The sequence below is a fragment of the Pseudorasbora parva genome, chromosome 15 (assembly GCF_024679245.1).
Source record: "Pseudorasbora parva isolate DD20220531a chromosome 15, ASM2467924v1, whole genome shotgun sequence".
In the NCBI taxonomy this organism is placed as follows: domain Eukaryota; kingdom Metazoa; phylum Chordata; class Actinopteri; order Cypriniformes; family Gobionidae; genus Pseudorasbora; species Pseudorasbora parva.
In genome coordinates this window covers 31865518-31892134 of record NC_090186.1, presented here as the reverse complement: position 1 = coordinate 31892134, position 26617 = coordinate 31865518, and the positions used below count along the sequence as shown (strand labels likewise).

General features: G+C 41.1%; 1 protein-coding gene across 1 annotated transcript in view; it reads right to left on the bottom strand.

The window, feature by feature from the left end:
• Positions 1-26617, bottom strand: part of elp3 (elongator acetyltransferase complex subunit 3) — a 40948-nt gene that overhangs the window by 9114 nt on the left and 5217 nt on the right. The window contains exons 8-9 of the mRNA XM_067418634.1: positions 20215-20376; positions 19569-19695 (exon numbers count right to left, since the gene is read on the bottom strand). Coding sequence (XP_067274735.1) covers positions 19569-19695; positions 20215-20376 — 289 coding nt within the window. The remainder of the gene's footprint in view (positions 1-19568; positions 19696-20214; positions 20377-26617) is intronic.

Sequence of the window (26617 nt, the reverse complement as noted above, 5' to 3'; positions counted from 1 at the left end):
ACCAAAAAAATGTTTTCAATAACAAAAAATAAAAATCTAACTGAACTAATTTATTTAAAGCTTTAATACATTGTTTTCATGAGGATTACAGACGTTGGGGTGCTTGCACAGTGTGTCTTTGTAAAAACGAAAGTAAATCTTTCTCGGCTGCCATCTTGTCTCGCATAGGCCTAAGTGCCAAGGACCGGACGAATTGATTACTTAGATGGATGAATGACCAAATAAAAGTATGATATGCCCGATAACACTAAAAAAGAGTTAATAAAAGCGTTGTATACCACAAACTCAATTCGCTCCTGACACACGGACCGATGTCAGACTGGCGGAGGATTGTTTGTGCCGGCTGTCAGTGCTCGCGAGTATACAGATCTGTTTTTATATAGGCTTATGCCCTTGAACAATCATAATCAAATACACCCATTATTATGTCTAAATGTCCGTCTTGGCAGTGTCTTGAGTGAATAGGTTTGAGAAGTTTGACATTATAGGCTATAGGCTAATGGGTCCGTTTACTGTAGGCAGTAATCTTTAAAGTGAAAGCAACCTCAGCCTATAGGCTACCTATCAAATAACAACCACTGAACAAAATAAAAAAAATAACAGTAATACAGTAAAATTGCTATTTTAACCAAGGAACCGGGACATCTGAGTTACCCTCGGTTTTTGGTATTATTCTGCAGAAGAGCTTTACTCTTAGCAGTGTGCAACAAGTGTCACATGCACAGACTAATGTCATAGCATCATTTTAAACACACTTAAATGTATCTAATATGATAAACAGAGCTGTGTTACCTCATACTCATGACTGGAAAAGCGGTAACGCCGGCGACTGTGTCCTGTCCTAATAAAAGTATCACTGCTCGCGAGCCGTGTGTTACACAACAATTGCTCCAGCAGCCTTGCTCAGCTCCATAACACTCGGTCCTGCTCCGCTTCATACTACAGTAATGTTAATAATCGCATACATGAACATGATTTCTGCCCGAGTTCTATCCGGATTCTTTATCACCGGCTGTGAGGTGAAAACAACATGTCCCAAGATTCTGCGCTTAAACCTGGCGTCAACAAACTACGCCTTTGCTTTGAATAGGCGCCCTCCGGCGGACTGAAAAAGTTACATAGCGTGGCTTTAAATGTGCATATTTCAGTGACTTTACAAACCTGCCGTGTTGCACACATTTGAATATACACTAGAGGTCAAAATTTGTAATTGGAAAGATTTTTTTTATGTTTTTAGAAAGAAGCATAAATGTATAAGTAGAAGTCTACATTTACTGTAGAAGTCTCTTAAGCCTAATTCAGACTGCACGATTTTCAAACTTGTCGGGTCACTGCTCTTTTCACACTACATGACTATCTGGGGTATCATTCAGTCTCTGCTGTGTTCACACTGCACGATGGTTTGACGACAGAGGAGTTCACACTGCATGAGGAAGAATCGCCGACAACTCTCTCTCTCCCGTGCGCAAACTACGTTTCCCAACTACACGTGTGATGTGACAAGTAAACAACGCGAGATCACACGTGCGTCTGACCGGAGTTCTCGCGTGAGACATGGAATTGTTATTAAAAATGATAAACTGCACAAAGTTTGCTTCAAATTGTACGTGCGCTGATTTGTGAAGAAAAAGAAAAAAGATTATGGCGGAGGAAATTGTTGGAGAGAGAGAGGGAGCCAGGATTGTGTTCTGCAAAGACAGTTTGAGGTAAATAAACAATTTTGTAAAGTGCTGCTGCTGTGGCTGGATGTGCAAATGTTTGGCCTTTGTTTCTGTTTGATAGAATTGTAAATATATCTATTAAAATTTATATTCTGCTCTATAACTCCTCCCTGAACCTCCCGCTGCCCTGTATCTCACTCTTTCATTGGCTGTCAGTGTAATTTTCAGTCAGAACGCAGTTCACACAGCAGGAGTTTGAATCGTAGACAGGTCCAGATATTTAGCATGCTAAATATCTCACCGTTCTCTCTGATCGCGTCTTTGATTATTCACACTGCGTGACTGTCACTCGCGTGAACGAGCACCAATTTGCCTGTGATCTCGAGCATTTGTCTGTGATTTCACAAAACCTGTCGGCGACTCAAAATCGGGGCAAAAAATCGGGCAGTGTGAACTAGGCTTTATGCTCACCAATGCAGATATTCTGTTGAAAAACAATAATATTCTGAGATAATACAAATTAAAATAACCATTTTCTTTTTATACTTTAAAATGTAATCTATTTGTACGTAATATATGGAAAAGCTGAATTTTCAGCAACCATTAATCAGTCTTCAGTGTCACAAGATCTTACAGAAATTATTCTGGTATGTTGATTTGAAACATTTCTTATTATTATCAATGTTGAAATCAGTTGTGCTCCTTAAAATGTTTGTGGAAACCGTGATACATTTTTTCATGACTTTTATTGATAAACAGAACATTTTATTTGACCTGAAATACTTTAGATTAATTTATTGCATACTGAATAAAAGCATAAAAAAATATGAATGTGAATGACACAAAAGACTATTAGAGAACAAAAACAAATATTCTTTGTTGAAACCTAAAAAAATAGCAAAAAAAAACTAAGAATATAGCGCATGAGTTGTATTTACTGCTTTTATGAGACGTAAATGGTGTTTTTCGGCATTTCTAGATCCTAGATTCTGCTAAACATCCCACAGAAGAAAGTCACACAAGTTTGGAACATGAGGGTGAGTAAATGATAAGGGTGAGAATGTTAATTCTTAAGAGAAAGAAAATATATTTTGATACAATGATTCCAGGCTTATCACACTCTTAAAGGAGTAGTTCACTTCAGCATTAACGTTGGAAAGGTCACGTGTGATGTAGGCAGAAGTATCGCAGTAGGGTGAAACAATCGTCCGACATCGTTGTTTTACCTATTTTTGTGAAGGCCAACATGATGATGTAATGCATGACGCATCGCAGATTAGAGCAAGAAGCGCATTTGTGGTTAAAATGGTCTAGATGCAGTAAGTGTATAAAGTTTTATATTTTTTTTAGAAAATGACAGATGTAGTGAACATCAGTAAGGGTGGCATTCCAGAGACCAGTTTATGGCAAGGCCCCTCCCTAACTACCAGTGTGGAAGAAGATGTGCCACACTATGATTGGACCCTTGGTGAATGAACATAAACAAATGTTCAGCAACATCAGATAAGATGCCAAGACAACTGCCAGACACCTCTTACATGGCAGGAAGGGGGGACCTTCTGCACCCACCACCACCAAAGAGAGGACTTCTCATTGGTCTACAAGTGGATTTTAACCTCCAAACTCATTCCTAAGGTTTAGGCAAGTGCTGCCATAAAAATTCCTCCAGGACCTCCTGAAGGCAGCAGCAAAAGAGAGGCCACAGAGGTCTATCTAAATCCATTCATACACATGTTTGGATGTCTTAAATGTATATGAACTGCAACTCATCCACCTCATCTTCACACAAAGTGCAGTTTATGTTAATGGTTATTGACTGTAAAAACAACAGTCCACGGGACAGGTACATTAACAGATAAACGAATGCGTGGACGATGACTTAGCCGTTTCTTATCATGTTTGGTCTCTATCTGTTCCATACGATGCCTTTTATATTTTAAAAGAGGTTTGGTAAAGAAATAATGCATGGGTAAAACATTTAAGACATTGTTTTAACATGCCACTTTATGCTATGCAAATGAGTTCCACACTAGGGTGGGCAACACCGTGCCTACTTCAGAACCCAGTGGCCAATCACAATCCAGGACCGGAAAGGCGCCGGATTTCAATCTCCTCCTCATCGGAAAGGGATAAATATGTCCCCCGGGTAGACACACCCTCGTTCTGCGTTTCTAACCCGATGGGGAAGGAGACACTAACAGACACACCACGTTCTGCGTTTCTAACCCGACGGGGAAGGAGACACTAACAGACACACCACGTCCTGAGCTTCTGACCTGACGAGGAAAGAGACTACAAGACAGTGGAGGTTAAGCTTTTGCGAGCAAAACCTTTATATTGCTTTCGGCAAACTATAGCTGGAAAAGGGCTCTCTCCTTGAGAGATCTTATCTGACCTTTACAACTCCTCCAGCAGCACATCCAGTCCACCAAGGACCTCTGCATCGGCAGACATTGCCGGTCCCACACGGCTCCTCAGTGACGCAGCCAGCCTGCAAAGGACCCTGTGAAGATTCGACTGACCCAGCTGCCTGGTCCACGTTTAAGGACCCTCTTGGCGCAACCAGAGTTCTGCATCCTTCAGCCCAGCGTGGCAACGGCTACTTGCAACTCTGCGCCCCTCCCACTGCACGCTACCCGCATAACCAGTGGAAGACGTATCTACTGCCAGGACTGATCACCCGACTGTGTGAAACGTAAATATAAACTTACCAAACCTCTTTCTAGAGACCTTGGCATTAGTTTATACATGCAGCATATGTTTTCTAACCTGTTTAGATAACTATTACTTGAGGTCAGGTTGTTACAAATAATAGGTTTATTATTTGTTTAATGATAAATAAGCATTTATTTATCACCATGTGCCAGAACCATTAGGTGGTTCCCATAAGAAGCATTCCCATACAATTCTCTTCTATTGCTACATTCTGTTCAACAGCATTGCATTTATCCATTCTGTGCTCACATCATTTATTGGTTTTATTGTTTCGTTCATTACTTTTTGGTTATTAGTTTACTATCCTTTAGAAGTATATATCCATTACTAGCATTATTAATCGTTTAAGTATTTACTCTTGCATATCTATTGTTAATAAATTTCATTCATTTTATTACACTGTGTCTTCATTGTGTTGATGATCAAAGACTCTACTGGTTGTCCAGACTCACAAATCCTTCAGATAAATCAGCTGACCAACTCCCTCTAATTTACATTAATTCTGAATTACTGAACAGCTCTTTTGCGAGTGTTCTTATATTGTTAAGATAGTATTCTTAGCTGGTGCCCCGTATCAAAGAGGGAGGGGTCATCTGATACACTCATAACCACACCTTAAGTGACACGTGATCTAAAAATCACTACGTCATCGGTGAACTGAGTAATAATCACTACATTTTGGTGCCCCGTGTGAGGCCAACTAAGATTGAAACGAGTCTTTTGTTCATCAACACAAAGAATTCACCTAAAGACTGCAAGGTAAATTACTTTAACAGGAAACTAAATTTCTCAGTTTGGTCAGTTACTGTTTGCTTAGCAGGTGGTTCCTCCCAAGCCTGATTTGTAGTTTCTTCATTCAGCTCCGTGTTGTACCATTTATGAATAGGATTTGTTGCAGCTGAATTGTTTGCAGTAAATAGAATTGTTGTTTAAGCTTTGGACCATTTTATAGTGGCATAGTTCTGGTAAAGGTTTCCTCATCCAGGAAACTATAGTGTTAGCAGAGGTTGTGATTATTAATTATAACTAATTGCTACCACTAGTATAGCAAAGGGCTCATATACCTTGTAAGACTATCAGAATTTGAGAGTTCTGTGTGAACTTGTAAGTGTCAGATAAGGGTAGTTCCTTCTGACTACTCATCACCACGGTCTAGAGTCCGTATCACTAGTCAAGGTGTGGCTTACAGTGCCCCTGTGACTTCAAACTATAAAAACTGTTGTCTAAAATACTGAGAATAGCTAACCTGCTAGTATCTGTTGGAAATGGCAGAATTAACCCTACCTGAACAGCTGGTTGTAGACCTGACCAGTGCTGTGAATCCAGGTTACATAGAAATGATTAAGGGCTTAGATTATGAGGAAATCAGCCTCAAAACAACACAGCTAACCGCTGAAGCAGCAGGCCAGGCCATAAAAGGTGCCTCGCTAATCAAACTCCTCTCTAGCTTAGCACTAAATTGGGCTGCTCAGTTAACCCAAGCAATAGACAGAGTATCCCTTGCTAATGAACAGATGAGAGATAGGGATATGATGATCCAAGAGCTAAAGAGTGAGCTGGCTGATATGCGTCATGCAAATGACCATTTAAAGGTTGAAGCTAAAAGATTGTCTGCAGAGAAAGAAGACTTGCAGTGTGTTATGGACAGCCAAGAAGAGAAAATAAAAAAGTTAAAAGATGAAAATCTAGACCTAGAAACTGAGCTTGAACAGGTCAAGAATGAGTGTGTAAGTTCAGTCTCTATACCTACTCTGCAAACAGAGTTGGCTCAGGCTCAAAGGGATTTGTCGGCACAGGCAGACAAATTAAGAGTAGTGAGTATGAGTGAGAAACAGGCCAAGGATGAGTTAAAGTCAGCCTTGTCTGAAATTTCTTGTTTAAAAAGGGACTTAGAGATAGAACACAAACTGTATACTGATACACGTGAAGAGTCACAGTTGTTTAAGCGACAACTGTATGATTCAAAACAGGATCAGATTCAACTCAGAGAGGACTTGGCTAGGACAGACGATAAACTATTAGAAGTCCAGAACAGTCATGACAGAATTGCTGCCAGAGCCCAAGGTTGGGCAGATAAAGCTGATGTCGCAGAGCAGAGACTAGAGGAAATAGGGAAAAGAATGGAACAGTTGGACATAAATAGGGACATGCCCCATGAACCTGAGCTACCAAGTGTGCGCTTCAGCTCATTCAACCCACTAGTGAAAGATCCCTTATTTGATGGCCCCTCACAGAGACAACGCTATCAGGCCTATAGTGATGCTGTTGCAGCCAGTGGCCCAACCCCCACTGCTAGTCCCAGCCATCCTCACGGAGTAGATTCTGACTCTCCAGTATGGGGAAAAACTAGTCGCCCTAGTACAGTAACATCCAGAGACAGTAGGCTACGTCAGCTTAGGGAATTAGCACGTGACATTGAAGTGTTTAATCCTGATACCCCAGGAAGCAACATAGAGTTGTACCTTAAAGATGTAAACTATGCACTGTCATACATCCCTGAGGCCACAATGGCAGATAAACTCCTCATTCTGAGGAAAACAACAGTGCGAACTGTCCATGGTTTCATGGAGAGACAGAGCCCAGCCATTGCTGGTAATTACCATGAACTGTGTAGAGCCCTGAGAGCCGAATACACAATATATCAAAACCCATCTGTCTCCAGGCTTTCTGCTTTACAGACTAAGCAAAATCGCTATGAATCACCCAGAGAGTATTATGAGCGCTTGCGTAGAGTATATTTTGCTGGTTCTGATTCACCTAGGGCAGAAGAGGATGTGATGTTTAAAAGTCTGTTTGTGAGTAATTTGCATCCAACAATTAGGAAATCCCTTTCATTGCTGGTAGATGTTGATCACATGACTGCAGCAGAGTTGAGACAGCTTGCAATGAGAGCCTGGGAGAGTGAGAAGTTACACACAGACAAGAAAGACAGGGACCCAAGTACTCAGGTGTTTGAACTCCGACACGACAGGGAGCCTCCTCTTGAACTAGAAGGTTCAGAGCTTCCCCAAAGTGGACCAGCCCGTACTGGTCGCCCCTCCCAGCCAAAGTCCAGTGAGTTCCAACAGAACACACATAGCCATAAATCCTCAGGCAATGGAGGATACAAGGGTGGCAGGCATACACACAGGGAAGAGAGGTACAGGAGGTTCAGAGATAAGTCAAGGGACAGTCACAAACAGGGTAGTCAAAAGAAAAAGGAGTTCAAAGGTACTGAAGAAAGGGATCGTGATAACATTAAGCAAATTCAGAAAATACTTGCTAAAGCCCTCAAAGACCTTAAGTCAGAGGAACACACCTCCCAGAAAGAAAATGACCCTCCTTCCAAGCAATGACTAGGCCGGGACCCCTCCCCTCCCCCACCAAAAGTGTACTTTATAGGGTGGGGGGAAGAGCCAAGGGAAGGGGGAACCATGCAACAGATTGTGAGGCCTAATGAATCAGATGTCAGCAGACCTAACCCCAGTCTCTGTCAGTTCCTTGGTGACTTGACACAGAGAGGCAGGGCCAGAAGAATATATATTTCTGTGTACATTGAAGGTGTATTAACATGTGATGCCCTGCTAGATACTGGCTCAGAAATTTCTTTGGTGTCACCTGGGTTGTTTAAAAAACTCACCCAAGTAACCAACTCGCTTGGTAAATGGCTTAAGGTAGAGAGTTGTCAGATCAAGATAACCAGTTACACGCAGGATCAGGCCCCTGTTAACCAGCGGGTGTGGGTGGAGTTAACCTTTGGTGAGATGAAGATAGTTCACCCTCTCTACGTTGTTGGCTTCGACACAGAGCAGCTTCTTATTGGCCAGGATCTGTTGAATAGGCTCACACCATTAATTGACCTTCACAACTGTCAATTGTGGGCACAAGTCAGAGTCCCACGGCCCATCGAAGAGACTAGCTCTAGTCAGAAGGTATGCAAGGCAGTGGAGGTAGAGAGGACATCTGGCTCTAGTCAGCTGACACTGAAGGATACCCACCTTAGTGAAGACTCTCCTGCTGTGAGGGAAATGCAAATCATCAACCCCCAGTCAGCAGACACAGCTCATGAGAACAGGATACCTCTAGAGCTGTTAGAAAAGAAAAATGCATTCTTGTGTGCCCTGGAACTTCGTAACACCCATGTATATAATCCACAAGTGGTGGGAGGCATACATGTTAATGAGGTACTGGTTGAGGATGCTGTGGTTGCACTATGGTCAGAGAAGTCAGCGATGAGTCAGGAACTGTATCAACTGTTACAAGAGAAACCTTGCATGATTCCCATGGTTGAGAAGAACCAAAGATTTTGGCTCGCTAGTGGCCCCCAAACAACAGTTAAGAGTGTTGGAGTTTGCTCGGTCTCCCTTAAGCTTGGCCATAAACAGCTCAAACACTACATGCTTGTGGTACCTGACCTGACACTGGAAGCCTTCTTCCAGCCTTCTGCTAAGTTTTGCTGTTTGGGACTCACAATTTGTGGTAACCCACAACTTGAACTGTACAACCGCTCAACCTACCTACTTGTACAAAATCTCACCAGAGGAAATATTTGCATACCTCCCCACACTCCTCTAGGATACTTGATTGATAGCTCCTTTCATGATTTTGAATTAACTATTCCTGTCATAGGAGATCTTCCTGACTTGCCTATAGAGAGAGACAATTGTGAGCAAGTATATCTCACCTACCCTACCAAGATGATTTCCATCATAACCCATCCAGGTGTGTTTGAGGGAGCTGTGTGTAGAGTAGACTTTGAAAGTGACAGTGAGATAGTGGTACATACTGTGATGGCCAAAGAGTCGCAGGCACCAATGAACTGTGAGAAAGATACAGTAACATGCACTGAACCATACTCCGGCTTTGAGTCAGAAGTTCAAAAACAGCTAGACCAAGCTGATGCTCTGGACACAGAGGTCCAGCGTCAAGAATTAAGGCAGGTGTTTTATGAGCACAAGGAAATCTTTTCCAGAGATTCCTATGATTGTGGAGCCACAGATGTCCATACAGTCCGTATTCCCACAGATCCAAATGCCCCGCCCACGTTTGTGCGGCAATATAGAGTACCACTCACTGCTTTTGACTCCATTCAGGAAATCATAGATTCCCTGTTAGAGAAAAAGATCATACGTGAGTGCAATTCAACCTACAATTCTCCGGTTTGGCCTGTCTTAAAGCCAAGCGGAAAATGGCGTTTGACTGTAGATTACCGGCAGCTCAACAAACAGGTTCCCTTATCACGTTGGCCTATGATACATCTTGACCAAGAGCTAGCTAAAGTTACAACAGCTAAATACTTCTCCACAGTTGACGTGGCAAATGGTTTTTGGACAATGAAGGTAGACCCAGCAGATCAGTATAAACTGGCATTTTCTTTTGGAGGTAGACAGTTCACATGGAACAGGTGCCCATTTGGCTATTCAAACTCCCCTGCTGAGTTTAACATATTTCTACACAAGGCTATGGGTGATTCAGCCACGCGTGGTAACCTGATCTACGTAGATGATATCCTTATGCGTAGTCAGACCTGGTCGAATCATCTAGCAGAGATCCGACATGTTCTCACCCAGCTCACTGAGGCAGGTGCTAAACTCTCATTAGCCAAAGGACAGTGGTGCCGTACAAAGGTGGAGTATGTTGGACTGACTGTTGGCCCTGATGGTATTCAACCTCAGTCTAGTAGAATAGAAGCAGTAAAGAATATTAAACCTCCCACAAATGTCTCAGAACTGCGTAGCTTCCTAGGAGTATGCAATTACTCCCGTCAGTTCATAGAAGATTATGCAGACATTGCCAAACCACTGCATGAACTGCTTCAGAAAGGTAGAGAATTTAGCTGGGAAGAAAGACAGGCGCAGGCCATGAAAGAACTTAAAGACAGGCTGTGCACTGCCCCATGCTTAGCTTACCCTGACAAAGACAAAGCATTTTTCCTTCAAGCTGATTTTTCTGAGCACTGCCTCAGTGCAGCACTCTCCCAAAAGCATGACCAAGACAAGCGGGTTGTTGCCTATGCTAGTAAGGCACTCAGTAGTGTAGAGATTAAGTTTTCAGACTGTGAGAAAGCCTTACTCGCTACAGTATGGGCAATTGAACATTTCCGTAGCTATATTGGGGGCCAGAAAGTCATTGTTGAGACATGTCATCAGCCCGTCCAGTTTCTAAATAGCCAAAGACTCAGAGAAGGTAGAGTCTCAAACAGTCGAATTGCCACATGGATGATGGCATTGCAAGGTTATGAGGTGGAGGTGAGATATGCACAAAACAATAAGATGGCACTAGGCCAAGGGTTAGCTATGTGCCAGCATTGCATTGATGGAGAATATCCAGCAGAAGCCAGCACAGTAATCACCACACCCTCACTGACATCAAGCCATCATTACTATGATGAAAATGTCTGCACCGGTCTTCCTAAAGCCTACATTGATGGGTGCTCTTATCACCATGAACAACACATACAGGCTGGAGTAGGATTAGTCTGGGAGGCTAATGCCCCCTGTGGTGCACAGCAGTTCTCTTTAGGCTCCAAGTCTAGTCAGTATGCAGAGATTGCTGCTGCACTCATAACTTTGCAACAAGCAGAAAAGTATAGTATCAGAGACTTGGTAATCTGTTCTGATTCAAACTATGCCAGACACAGCTTTGTTTCTCACTTCCCCCATTGGAAACAGAACGGTATGGAAAATGCCAGAGGAAAGGAAGTTAAGCATAAGGAATTGTTTCTTGCTTGTGACAAACTTGTCAGTCAGAATGGCATGACAGTGTACTGGAAGAAGGTAAAAGGGCATTCACAAGCCCCAGGGCCAGATAAAACAGGCAATGATGAAGCTGACAGGCTAGCCAAAGCAGGTGCCATTGCAGGAACTCCATGGGAGTTCCAGGAGGAGTGGCTTCCAACATCAGAGCCTACTCTTGTGAGTGTTAATGCGGTTACACGTAGGCAAGGGAAGAAATCTGTGATAACCCTTGACAACACACCTCAGACTGTGGTGATGGGCAGACAGCTAGCAGATACTGATCTTATGGCCATGCAAAAACAGGACCCTTTGATCAACATTATTTACCTATTCATTTCTAACCCAGTAGAGCATCCGATAACTGAGCAAGATCTTGCAGAGTCAAGTGACCTGAAAACTCTGTACCTTATCAGACACAATTTAAGGTTAGAGAAGGGTTTGCTAATATACTCACCTGACAAGAACACACCACCTCGATGGTTGGTCCCTACAGCCCACAGGGGGGTTATGCTCCTGCATGCCCATGATGAGCCTTGTGGAGGCCACAGGGGGGTGAAAGCAACATATGAGACCCTTCGTCAGTTAGCCTACTGGCCACATATGAAACAGGACATTGCCGCCTATATCCAGGGTTGTCTAGTTTGTTGTCAGTTTCAGCCATCTAACCCCCCTCACAGAGCCCCTCTTCAAAAGGCAGGAATAACATTTCCCTGGTCTAACATTCAGATGGATTGGATTGGTCCGGTAGTTAAATCCTCCAGAGGTAACAAATACCTTCTTAATGTGACATGTGCATTCACCAAGTGGGTGGAATGTCTCCCAGCCCGAAATGACACAGCAGAGACCACGGCTATCTTGCTGATTAATCATGTGTTTAGTCGGTGGGGGCTACCCCTCTCTGTAAATTCAGATCGCGGTACTCATTTTACAGCCACTGTAATGAGTGAACTGTGGAGAATGCTGGGAGTCCAGGCAAAACTTCACATTTCTTATCTCCCTCAGTCATCAGGACAGGTGGAGAGATCAAACCGCACTATTGTAGGGATGTTGAAGAAGTACATTTCAGCTAATGGAAAAGACTGGGATGTAAAACTTCCCCTAGTCTTAATGGCCATTAGGTCCACACCCCATAACTCAACAGGTGTCACGCCTTTTGAAATGATGACAGGGAGGCAAATGACACTCCCTCTGCATCTTCTTTACCAACCTGAAGATGTCAGTGTGGCCAGTGCATATACTGCCCACCAGTATGTGGCAGACCTGAGGGCACACCTCGGAAAGACATTTGCATGGGCACAAGAGCAACTGGAAAAAAGTGCTGAGGGCAGAAAGACATACTATGATCAAAAGTCCAGCTCTACAGATTACCAAGTGGGAGACAAGGTGATGTATTTCAACTTCACAAAGCCTATGGGTGTTCCCAAAAAGTTTCTCCCAAACTGGTCTGGTCCTCATGAAATTGTTGGAAAACTATCACCAGTAGCATACCACATTAAGATCTCAAAAGGGAAAAGGTCCCCTGAGTACAAGTGGGTCCACTTTAACCAGATTAAGTCTTACAAACCCCAAATGGGAATACAAGGGGTGAACTCTGTTCAGGAGTAACTTCGGTTAAAGGTGTAAGATCGCAGGCAGTGTAGAGAAGTCTATACTGTATCAGTGCATTGTTGACAGTGCATTCGTGACTAGTTTTGTGGCTAGTCATAGTGGTATTTGTTAGTTATACTCTGCTTACAAAGTAGTGAAAAGTGACACCCCGTATATGTGCAATTTCAGAATGAGCCTGCTGAGCCTAATCATAGTGATCTGCGCACTCAATGCAGTCCAGCCCATGGAAATAGTGGAATCAGGTCCTCCTACAGGCATTATACTTCAGGATGCCCCTGGAATTTTAGTGACTGACTGTTATGTCCACACTCAGAGAATTTTTGTACGGCTCGACCCTGCTGACGTGTATAAAAAGCATGTGACCTCAGGGAGGACGATACCCTGGCATGTCGCCCAATGGAGCAAGGACATCATTGGACACGCTCAGTTAGACACAATCCACATGCTTAAACAGCTAAAAAAAAGTCACCATAACACAGGAAGAATTAAGGGGAGATAGACGCCCAAAACGCTTCCTTGGTACATTGCTGACAGCAGCATCAGCCCTAGGCTCACTCTTATCAGTTGGTACTTCAACAGTTAACATCATTAGCCTATCCACATTGGAAAGACATGTGGAAGGGTTGAAAAGAGAAATGCCTGAGATACAAGAGAAAATCTATGTTCAGCAGAGGCAGCTACAGCAGTTAGACAGAACATTGGAGGGCACAATCCTTGCCGTGAATCAACATACAGCCCTTTTGAATTATACAATCCGCAGTATAAGCAGGATAGCGGATGTCATACAAGATGACTATGCCCATATGCAAATGGTTCAAATACTAATGCAAGACTTGCTGAGAGAAATCAGTTCTGCTGTTGACAGTTTAGCGTTAAATCGGATCCCGTCATACTTGGTACCGGTGGAGCTGGTGAGGAATATCTTGGGTCGGGTATTGGAGGGAACCATGCAAACACTGCAAATACATTTAGCTTTCAGCCTGGGGAGTGCTATACCAATCTATGTTAACCCAGAGGCTAAAGAAATTGGTTTCCTGTTAAACCTCCCGATAATTGACACTAAAAACATATACAAGTTGAAATCAGTGTTAAATGTAGGGTTCTGGTCTCAAGATATACACATAAAAATTGAGACACCCTCACTCATAGCTTATCAAGAGGAAGATCCTGACATGTATCTGACACCTAATCTACATATGTGCACAGTTGTCAAAGATATCCACTGGCTGTGCCCCAGTAAACCTTTCGTAAGAGACCCCATTGTAGGCCTATGCGGCATTAAAAGGTTAACCACGGAAGACAAATGCATTGCTGTTGCTACACACAGGGAGGAAGTGACTGCCACCCAAATTGATATAGCAGGAAATAAGTGGCTAGTTAATACACCTGTTAGTGAAGCCATAATGACATACCACCATGATGCAGCTATTCCGATACCCCTCCGTAATCAAACTATGCTAATTCAAATCCCAATAGGAGCAATTCTCCATATCAAACATGTAGTTCTGTACCATCTTGATGCAGATGTACATGATGTGGAGTTTGAAATAGTGGATGCTTTTGAGGGACACACTTTGGAAGTAGATGAGCCACTCAGGAATCAAATCTTGTTTGAGGGACCTAAATTAGCAAGAATCAGTCTCCAGTTAGGTAGCCTCCGAGCTTCACCTGTGGAGCCAAAACCTAAGAAGGTGCCTTTCACTTGGGGGTGGGATATCAGTGACAGCCTATTACTCATCTTCACACTATGTGGGTGGGCTACAATGGGCACCCTGGGGTGGAAAATGTTCCAGCGAATCCACAAACTGCAGGATAGCCTGTCAGAGCAGAAAAGGGTGAGACTTAGCGAAGCTCTTGAGCTCAAATCTAATATGTGTAGACCACTCCCTGAGCTTTCTCCTGCTATAACAAGCATCACTGACTAGGCTAACAGCAAGAGATTGCTTTATTCTGTAGACAACACTGACAGAATAGTTTTTATATATTTTTTATACTATCCATAGTTTCCTTTTCTTACATGTAGGATAATATGTAACCTGTTTATCCGTACGATAAATTTAGTATATGAACTATTGAATTATAGTTACGCAAACTGCCAATGGTCAAAGGATGAGGTGAGGTTTGTGTTTTGTTCCTGCTGTTCCCCTTTTAGTACATCGCCCAGATCAACGACTCCAGGTCCTCGATCAGTTCGAGCAGGGGGGAGATGTAGTGAACATCAGTAAGGGTGGCATTCCAGAGACCAGTTTATGGCAAGGCCCCTCCCTAACTACCAGTGTGGAAGAAGATGTGCCACACTATGATTGGACCCTTGGTGAATGAACATAAACAAATGTTCAGCAACATCAGATAAGATGCCAAGACAACTGCCAGACACCTCTTACATGGCAGGAAGGGGGGACCTTCTGCACCCACCACCACCAAAGAGAGGACTTCTCATTGGTCTACAAGTGGATTTTAACCTCCAAACTCATTCCTAAGGTTTAGGCAAGTGCTGCCATAAAAATTCCTCCAGGACCTCCTGAAGGCAGCAGCAAAAGAGAGGCCACAGAGGTCTATCTAAATCCATTCATACACATGTTTGGATGTCTTAAATGTATATGAACTGCAACTCATCCACCTCATCTTCACACAAAGTGCAGTTTATGTTAATGGTTATTGACTGTAAAAACAACAGTCCACGGGACAGGTACATTAACAGATAAACGAATGCGTGGACGATGACTTAGCCGTTTCTTATCATGTTTGGTCTCTATCTGTTCCATACGATGCCTTTTATATTTTAAAAGAGGTTTGGTAAAGAAATAATGCATGGGTAAAACATTTAAGACATTGTTTTAACATGCCACTTTATGCTATGCAAATGAGTTCCACACTAGGGTGGGCAACACCGTGCCTACTTCAGAACCCAGTGGCCAATCACAATCCAGGACCGGAAAGGCGCCGGATTTCAATCTCCTCCTCATCGGAAAGGGATAAATATGTCCCCCGGGTAGACACACCCTCGTTCTGCGTTTCTAACCCGATGGGGAAGGAGACACTAACAGACACACCACGTTCTGCGTTTCTAACCCGACGGGGAAGGAGACACTAACAGACACACCACGTCCTGAGCTTCTGACCTGACGAGGAAAGAGACTACAAGACAGTGGAGGTTAAGCTTTTGCGAGCAAAACCTTTATATTGCTTTCGGCAAACTATAGCTGGAAAAGGGCTCTCTCCTTGAGAGATCTTATCTGACCTTTACAACTCCTCCAGCAGCACATCCAGTCCACCAAGGACCTCTGCATCGGCAGACATTGCCGGTCCCACACGGCTCCTCAGTGACGCAGCCAGCCTGCAAAGGACCCTGTGAAGATTCGACTGACCCAGCTGCCTGGTCCACGTTTAAGGACCCTCTTGGCGCAACCAGAGTTCTGCATCCTTCAGCCCAGCGTGGCAACGGCTACTTGCAACTCTGCGCCCCTCCCACTGCACGCTACCCGCATAACCAGTGGAAGACGTATCTACTGCCAGGACTGATCACCCGACTGTGTGGAACGTAAATATAAACTTACCAAACCTCTTTCTAGAGACCTTGGCATTAGTTTATACATGCAGCATATGTTTTCTAACCTGTTTAGATAACTATTACTTGAGGTCAGGTTGTTACAAATAATAGGTTTATTATTTGTTTAATGATAAATAAGCATTTATTTATCACCATGTGCCAGAACCATTAGGTGGTTCCCATAAGAAGCATTCCCATACAATTCTCTTCTATTGCTACATTCTGTTCAACAGCATTGCATTTATCCATTCTGTGCTCACATCATTTATTGGTTTTATTGTTTCGTTCATTACTTTTTGGTTATTAGTTTACTATCCTTTAGAAGTATATATCCATTACTAGCATTATTAATCGTTTAAGTATTTACTCTTGCATATCTATTGTTAATAAATTTCATTCATTTTATTACACTGTGTCTTCATTGTGTTGATGATCAAAGACTCTACTGGTTGTCCAGACTCACAAATCCTTCAGATAAATCAGCTGACCAACTCCCTCTAATTTACATTAATTCTGAATTACTGAACAGCTCTTTTGCGAGTGTTCTTATATTGTTAAGATAGTATTCTTAGCTGGTGCCCCGTATCAAAGAGGGAGGGGTCATCTGATACACTCATAACCACACCTTAAGTGACACGTGATCTAAAAATCACTACGTCATCGGTGAACTGAGTAATAATCACTACACAGATCATTTTGCTAGATAAGACCCTTATTCCTTTTCTGGGAACGTGTCGAGCCCTTTGAAGCTGCATTTTAACTTCAATTTGGACCTCAGAATTTCAATTCACCCTACTGAAGTACACTATATAGAGAAAAAAACCATAATTTTTTCTTCAAAAGCCTTAATTTCTTTTCGACTGAAGAAAGAAAGACAAGAACATCTCGGATGACATGGAGGTAGGGCTGTGCCGGTAAACCTGAAAACCATGCTACCGCGGTTTTACGGGCACAGCCCTACCCCCACGTCATCCAAGATGTTCAATTGCTAACCTATTATTTCTTTTGTAAACAAAGCTTTGTGTCTCACTCCTGTGATAATATTCACATAAAACAGCATACACATACAAAAAAAAGTGTTTTAGTGTACCGCCGCCGGTGCTACTAAAACCCTTTTTTTTTTGTATGTGAATGCTGTTTTATGTGAATATTATCACAGGAGTGAGGCACAAAGCTTTGTTTACAAAAGAAATAATAGGTTAGCAATTTAATGTTACTTCGCAGCCATGGAAACATGGATTCATGCTGAATGAGAGGTAGGCTGAATGAGGTAGGCCATGCGAGCCCAGTTTTGCGATTTGGTCACCTGATTTTCTGCTAATTTTAACAATAGGCCTAGTCCATTTTATTCCGCTGGACATGGGCATCTTGTTTCTTTTCCCAAATCTTCACTTACCCATTTTCACAGGGGATTTTAAATGTTTCTTCCTTTCATTTCCTAATAATAAGGTCTATTATACCTATTTGCATCCTTTACTGTGGTAAAGCAGAAAAAGCACTGTAGGACAAATACCTTTTTACTTCTAATTCTTTTCAACACAGTTTCTGCTTATTATTAGACTTGGTAAGGTCTGTCAAGTTTATTAATATATCGCATTTCACCCTGATTTAAGTTTCGCTTTCTCTGGCAGCACAAAATCAAACATAGCCTAAATGTCTTCACCCTGTGGAAGATAAAATTAGCTCTCAGACATTTTACAACAAGTGTCAGTTGCTTTGCAACATCCAGGGACGGAAATTAACGTTTTTGTCCACCGGCCACTGTGGCTGGTGGATTTCAAAATCTACCAGCCACTCAATGTTTTTACCAGACACTTTCTTGTTTTTAACCGACAATGTGTAACTGCATGTGAAAAATGCTCTGTGTGCTCTTTTTTTTTTATACCTGGATGTGGCATTTGGATGATTCGTGGTCTTTTATGGCTTCCAGTTTTAGGTTTTTAGTCCCAACAATGAAACCATTAGTTGTGGCATCTTCTGAAGTGTGTTGACGGCATACCGAGCAGAACATTGTCAGTAGGGATGCACCGAAATAAAAAATCTTGGCCGAAACCGAAACAGCAAAAGAAATTTTGCCAATAATTAGTACATTGCATTTATGGCTAATGCTATGACGGTGTAACTTTACAAAAAATCAAGGCATTGCAATTGTAAAAAATTAATATTAAAGTTTCAAATAATAAATCAATTACAAATTATGCATTTTTTTTAGCACATTACAACAATCCGCAGTATAAAATAAAATTCAAACTAAAATGTTTAACTTGACCTCACTCATGTGTAGGCTACATTAATAATGTACAGGCCTGCAGAAAGGTACAGAAATTGAATAAAGTAATCAAATGTAAAATAACTGCATATTTAACGGTTTAAATTAAAGATGAATCCTTATTCAACTTACAAAAGCTATTCAATCAAGAGCAGTGAGTGATGTCCTTTTGTTTGACATTAAAGAGCAGTAAAGACTACTGCCCCTTTAAGACCTAGTGCAGAGATTTGCTCGTCTTTCCCGACTGTATACGGTTAACTTGAGGCATATACAGACTGACTATGTCTGCTTAGATACTCATCAAGATGGACATGTTGACATACTTTTTGTGTGAGTTTGTCCGTTTAAGCGCAAGACTTGAAAGAGAACTCAATATTTGCGCGCTGTGAGACGAGTGCGCGCTCTCGGATGATGCACAGTGACGAATCTCTCAGCGCACGAGTTCTTATTCGCGTCTTCTGGTACTACATCCGGGTAATGACGGCGAAAACGACTGGTCATTTTCGGACATATGGCCACACTCGCATGCATTAAACAAAGTTTACAAAGAGGGGAGATAGTATGCTATTTTTATTTACCCGCCAAGGTGGCCGGTAGGTGAAGCGAGTTTACCCGCCACAACTCAAAATCACCCGCATTTGGCTGGTGGCGGGTGCTAATTTCCATCCTTGGCAACATCAGGAGAAAACATTAAGACAAGAGGATATGTATTAGAAAAGAGTATCTATCCTGCTTGTGTCCCACATCCCTCTCAATGCTGAGGGGCATATGACGCATCTTTGTGGGGAAATATGAAGCAAATATTAAACTAATATAATTTTTTTTGTTTCAATGACAGAAGTGCTAAAAGAAACACTCATGCTGGTTATGAAATGGATGTTGTATACCGACCCCCACCGCAACACAGTTTTATTACAACCACGGTGGTGCAAAAACGTCACAGCCCTATGTGGGGGTCAGTAAATTCTCAGGAAATTTACTCCTAAAATAAACGTTCTAATCATTGTGTTTGCAGAGTTAAGAATTAAAAGGATCCAGGAAGTACTCACTATAAACTGCTCCACGTCTCTTTCCATGCCGACATTGGGTAAGTCTGGCATCATGTGGGCTACAACTTTAAAACCAGCATCCTTAGCAAGGTGGAAAGATTCACACACAGCCCGAACTGTATGTCCCCTGAAAAAAGTCCATATAAATAGATACACACAGTACAAATTCTAAGTTTTGTAGAACTGGATTTTACGGTTGGTCATACGGCTGGGTAAAAATATAGATTTTCCAATTAATCATGATTTTCATTTGAACAATCTGATATAGATCTAAAAATATCTCAATATTGAGTCTAATGGTTAAAAATCTCTTCTGCTAAAAAGGTCACTGGTAAAATCCCACCGTGTCCTTCAGCAAAGTGCTTACAACTTCACCAAAGGGAGTAAGTATAGTGTAATTAGCATAGTTGCTAAGTCTCCTAATGCCTTGAAGTGATTCCTAAATGACACATAATCAAGCGAGGAAACTGCAATTACCAACATGAGCCAGAAACTGCTGGAACGAAATGACTCACTGGATGTCTTAACACCGATGTTATGCCAATTAACATCCAAGGATCAAGTTTATCCAAATACCAAAAACTCATCTTCTAATCTATGGCTCCTCTCTTTCAAATCCTTCATATTAAAAGCAGTCAAGTCTGACCTGTTGGTATCTCGAGCCACATCCTCATAAACACTCTGTACGCCAATCTCAAGTCTGGTGCAACCGTAGGCCAGCATGTCACTCAAGTGTCTCTTCAGGCAGTAGTCCGGTCTGGTCTCAATTGTGATGCCAACACATTTGGTGTTACTGCGTTCAGAATACCTGGGAAGAAATTTGGATACTATATTATACATGTATGTATATACATATGCATTTATATACGCCTGCTTGTTTTTTCAAAGAAATAAATAGGGAAACATTAACAACACATTAAGTTGATCAAAAGTCACAGTGAAGACATTCAAATGTTACGAACAATTGTATTTAAAATAAATGCTAAATTATTTCAGTTGTCAGTTTCCACAAAAATATTAAGCAACACAACTTAATTTAACAAATTTTTATCATTGAAAATAATAAGAAATGTTTATTTAGCACCAAATCATCATATTAGAATAATTTCTGAAGGATCATGTGACACTGAAGACAGGAGTAATGATGCTGAAAATTTAGCTTTACCATTATATGAATAATTTTTTTTTTTTTTAAATAAATTCAGACAGAACTCAATAAGACTATAAGAATTATAGTATATATATATATATATATATATATATATATATATATATATATTTTTTTTTTTACTGTATTCTGATCAAATAAAACTAATATAATATTATAATATTTTATATATATATATATATATATATATATATATATATATATATATATATATAGCGCTATGGATTCAACAAACAAAAAACTCTTTCCTTTTTTAAAATGCCTTTTTTTTCCTTCTTCAAATTCTGTGAAAGTCTAACTGAATGCAGAATAAAATGAAAAAATCTTCCTATTATAGTTTCTGATGACAATATCAAAAATATTTTACGAATGAATTGGCTTCAATTGGTCTACAGAATTGGCTTGCATCAATTTAATAATAATTCATAAATGCATGGTTTTTTGGCTTCCTGTCATGCCTGACAGTTCTGAAATTTTAATGGACATTTAATAGCCCAAAAACTCTTTCTGTCCATTTAGCTCCTGTTTCTTGCTCAAGATTTGAAACAATGTAGTTATAAAACCAACAGAGCGTTTCTCATTTGTACTTATTCTTTATATTTCTTTCTCCCTCTCTTCCTTGCACGCACGCGCACACACACACACACACACACACACACACACACACACACACACACACACACACACACACACACACACACACACACACACACACACACACACACACGATAAGCAATGTGCCTGAAATCGAACTGTTGTCTCTCCATCTCTGGCTGATTAGCCGCCGGAACAATTATAGCAATCGTGTCATCTTAACAAACCCGCTGATAAGCTGTGGTGTGCCGACAATCCTGTGGACCTCTGCCTACGTGCACACACACACACACACACACACACATACACACTCTCTCTTATCAAGAAAACACAAAAACACCATAATAAACTAACAGTGCCCTGCAGTGGCAGTCTATCCACATTTTGCAATCATCTCCTTTGGATTTCATTCTAACTTCAAAACGTTCCACTTTTTCATGAAGCTGATGTCACCGGGTGATTAACAGCGTCTGAGTCACCACTTGGCCAAATTGACGCAAACAAGCTTTAAGATCTTGACATATATAAAATGTATACAATATGTTTCAGTTTTGTTCGTTGTTGCTAGTGGCGCAGAAATAACATACAGTACCTATTTAAATGGTCTTAGACTAATGGTCAGAGAGAAAAGGCTTTTATTTGCTTGGTTAGCCAAGTTAATGCCTGCTAAACTTAAATAAAATAACAGGAGATGTGACTGATAACACACTTTATCTTGTCTTCATTTAAACAAAGAACCCAAATTCAACATTCTGTCTTATTGTTCTGTGACTAGGCAGAAAGCAGAGCCAACGCAGCTGCTTTGATAGTGGAAGACCAGTCCAAAAGCACCAGCTCTTCCTCCTAACACCGCCACCCTACTTTGCTCACCAGGGGGGTTTGGCACTGTGCTTTAACTGATCCAAGGACTGTATTTGTTCATTTTGCTTATATAGACTTAAATGATCCAACAGAAAAAAGCACTGATCCAAGGTCAGAGATTATTAACTAGTGATTTTCCCCAGACACGCATAATAAGACAACACAGCTGCTCCAATCCCTCTACTTTTATCTAACTCCTGCACTTATCGACTGATCTTGGACCAGATTGGTAATGAGTTGAAAACAAGTACATTTATGTATAATTACTTCTAAATAGCCATTCATGATACATCCAAATCACATTTTTTCTTGGTCAATATATAGTCAAACCAAAATGTATTCAGACACCTTAAAACATTTCTCACATTATCAGTTTATTCACTATGGTTTAGAAAATGGTCAGTCAGAACAAATTCATCTTGACAATGTCAGATAACTTTGATAGAAAGGTATGTAATGGATTACAATCAACCAATTAGCTGTCAGCTGTTAAATTTAAGTGCACAAATAGACAATACCAATTTTGGTAAACCAATTACCAAGCAATGCTTCATTTTGTTCAGTCTGTGGTATAAAGGTTGTATTAGCAATTAAAGAAAAACATGGTCAGGTCAAAGAATATTTGGGGATAATATGTCAGTTTACTTTATTTAGCTATCCTCACTTAAATAAATTAACTATTGTGTCCTTGACCTGCTAGTAAAAAAATGATATCTGGTATCTGAATAATTTAAGGTTTGTATGTATGTATGCTTTATGAATTTTATACAGTGATGAAAATAAGTATTTGAACACCCTGCTATTTTGCAAGTTCTCCCACTTGGAAATCATGAAGGGGTCTGAAATTTTCGTCGTAGTTGCATGTCCACTGTGAGAGACAATCTAGAAATCACAATATATGATTTTTTAACTATTTATTTTGTATGATACAGCTGCAAATAAGTTTTTGAATACCTGTATATCAGCTAGAATTCTGACCCTCGAAGACCTGTTAGTCTGCTTTTAAAATGTCCACCTCCACTCCATTTATTAACCTAAATTAGATGTACCTGTTTGAGGTCGTTAGCTGCATAAAGACACCTGTCCACCTCATATAATCAGTAAGAATCCAACTACTAACATGGCCAAGACCAAAGAGCTGTCCAAAGACAAAATTGTACACCTCCACAAAGTTGGGAAGGGCTATGGGGAAATTGCCAAGCAGCTTGGTGAAAAAGGTCCACTGTAAAGCCCTGCATTCATGCCTGAGCCCGACTTTTTTACGCCCCTAGGGCCTGGCTTCGGGCCAATTTTCACGTCATACCTAAAACGCGGGACGGGCTTCAGGCTTTTTTTTTTAGGCTTCTCCTTCGTTTTATATTTATTTTATTAATTAAAAGGAACAATGTGCAGCATGTTTCTGGTGGAAAAAACATGAGACCATAATAGCTTACGCGACTGTCAAGACATGGCTCGCACATGGGTTAAAGAGTCCAGCAGCAGCGCGCGTTTCTTCAGCTGCTAGAGTTATGGCCTTTTTACAACTGGTTCCTTCATTTGTTTTCTCTGACCAGGTATCTATCTGATTGCGAAATGACCAGGAGTAGGCCCAAATGCCTTCTGAGATTCTTTCAAGATGTAGGCCTAGCCTATTTAATTCCGATCACTAAACAAAAGGTGGTGTGAAATAGGGGTGTAACGATCGATACACTTGTGTCACGATTCGATATGTATCTCGATACTGAACTCACGATATGATATGTATCCCGATATTTTAAGGCAAAATAAAAAGTTTTAAATTTTTTATTAAACAATTAAATGCATCTTGAATCTTTTGCTTTCATTGCTGTGAACTCCGTTAAATGAGCATATAGCGCGGGAATTGAAGATTGGATTTATATTCATTTTGCGTAGGTGTAAGGTATAAGGTGACCTGCATGTTCTTTTTTTGTTTTTTTTTGTTTCGATTGTTTAGCTCGTTTCATTTGCCAGCACCGTTAGCCTGCCTCAGCTCGTCAAAAATGCTTTAACTGTGGTGGTAATATTATAGTCGGCTAAATTAAAGCTGCAGTCCGTAACTTTTTTGGGTTAAAAATTATCCAAATTTTTTTTTTGAGCAAGTACATAACCAGCCAGTGTTCAAAACTATATGCTTACCGTAGCTCGATTTACAGCAGTTAACTTATAATAATGTTTTTAATTCCAGTGGTACTGGGGGGTTTCCCCGGGCAATTCAAGCATATGTTTGCGTCATTACGTCACATCTGTACACATAAAGAAGGAGTCCCGGTTAGCAGGCTATTACATGTGAGGATGTTGGAAGTGGAGATAGCCTTTTCTCACAGCACTTGATATAATTAAACTTATCAATTTTATGGCGGATCAAAAAAGGTTCAAACGACAGTCACCAGTGACAACTGGAGATTCATCCGTTGTAAAGAACAAAAGAGGATGAGCTACATACGTGTTCAGATGACAGTCTTATGTCGGTCATACTTTCAAACAGTAAAGTCAGTGATTGTGAATGACAGTATCCACACCGGGTGACTGACAGCGCTCCTGACAGCTGCACATTTGATTCCTCCGCGCTGTGCCGACCGGGGCACTACTCACGTAGAGTTGATAATTCCGCGAATGACTGCAACTGCAGTTTTCGAACAGAGATGGCGACAAAGAGGAAAAACTACGGACTGCAGCTTTAACTAACACTGTGATGTTAAAAGTGTTTTATATCTATGGATTTTATTATAGGCAAGACAAGTCAAGAGTTGATTTGAGAGGCTAGTTTATTTAAACATGTGGTTAACTCACTGTCGGCCGCTGGTCGTCACTTAAAAAAATTTAAACTTTAATTTAATGAACAAAAAAATGCTCTAAAGAATTTTCTAAATTAACTTAATAAAGAAGAAAAGAACAAAACGAAATATAACTAATTTGACATTAAAAACAAAACTGAACTTTTTTAATGGCTGCAACAATGTAAAAAAAAAACACACAAAAAAACAACAACACAGGCTCCAGTCAGACTCAGGCCGAGAATTTTGATAAGCTGTTGAACACGGGCCGGGCTAGGGCCTCAGCGTCTCGGGCCAGGGCTGGGCTATGGCCTAGATTTGAGGCCTGTGCAGGGCTCTACCCTGTTGGCGCAATCATTAGAAAATGGAAGAAGCTAAACATGACTGTCAATCTTTGTCGGACTGGGTGACTCAATGGTCCGAGATGGTCAATGACCTGAAAAGAGCTGGGACCACCGTTTCCAAGGTTACTGTTGGTAATACACTAAGATGTCATGGTTTGAAATCATGCATGGCACGGAAGGTTCCCCTGCTTAAACCAGCACATGTCCAGGCCCATCTTAAGTTTGCCAATGACCATTTGGATGATCAAGAGGAGTCATGAGAGAAAGTCATGTGGTCAGATGAGACCAAAATAGAACTAAACGTGTTTGGAGGAAGAAGAATGATGAGTACCATCCCAAGAACACCATCCCTACTGTGAAGCATGGGGGTGGTAGCATCATGCTTTGGGTGTGTTTTTCTGCACATTGGACAGGGTGACTGCACTGTATTAAGGAGAGGATGTATTGCGAGATTTTGGGGAACAACCTTCTTCCCTCAGTTAGAGCATTGAAGATGGGTCGAGGCTAGGTCTTCCAACATGACAATGACCCGAAGCACACAGCCAGGATAACCAGGGAGTGGCTTTGTAAGAAGCATATTAAGGTTCTGGCGTGGCCTAGCCAGTCTCCAGACCTAAACCCAATAAAGAAACTTTGGAGGGAGCTCAAACTCCGTGTTTCTCAGCGACAGGCCAGAAACCTGACTGATCTAGAGAAGATCTGTGTGGAGGAGTGGGCCAAAATCCCTCCTGCAGTGAGTGAAAACCTGGTGAAAAACTTCAGGAAATGTTTAACCTCTGTAATTGCAAACAAAGGCTACTGTACCAAATATTAACATTGTTAACAGCTGTATCATACAAATTAATAGTTAAAAAATGCATTGTGACAGTGGACATGCACCTATGATGACAATTTCAGACCCCTCCATGATTTCTAAGTGGGAGAACTTACAAAATAGCAGGGTGTTCAAATACTTATATTATATATATATATATATATATATATATATATATATATATATATATATATATATACAACATTGTATATTCGATATCATCCAATAGAGAGATGATGTAGATATACACATGCTATGCAAAAGTCTTAGGGATGTTAGACTTAAGGACATCGAGTCTGAGATTACATGAAGAAACATAAAAAACCGAGACAGACAAAATCCATAAGAAATGTGGCAATGTCTCCAAAACACTTGAAGAAAAACTATGTGCAAGTGTACCAAGGACAAAAGCTGTTTTAAACACAAAGGGTGGTCACACCAAGGGACAGATTTACTAACAGCTTGCGACAGTGCAAACCCTCTTTTGGCTTTAA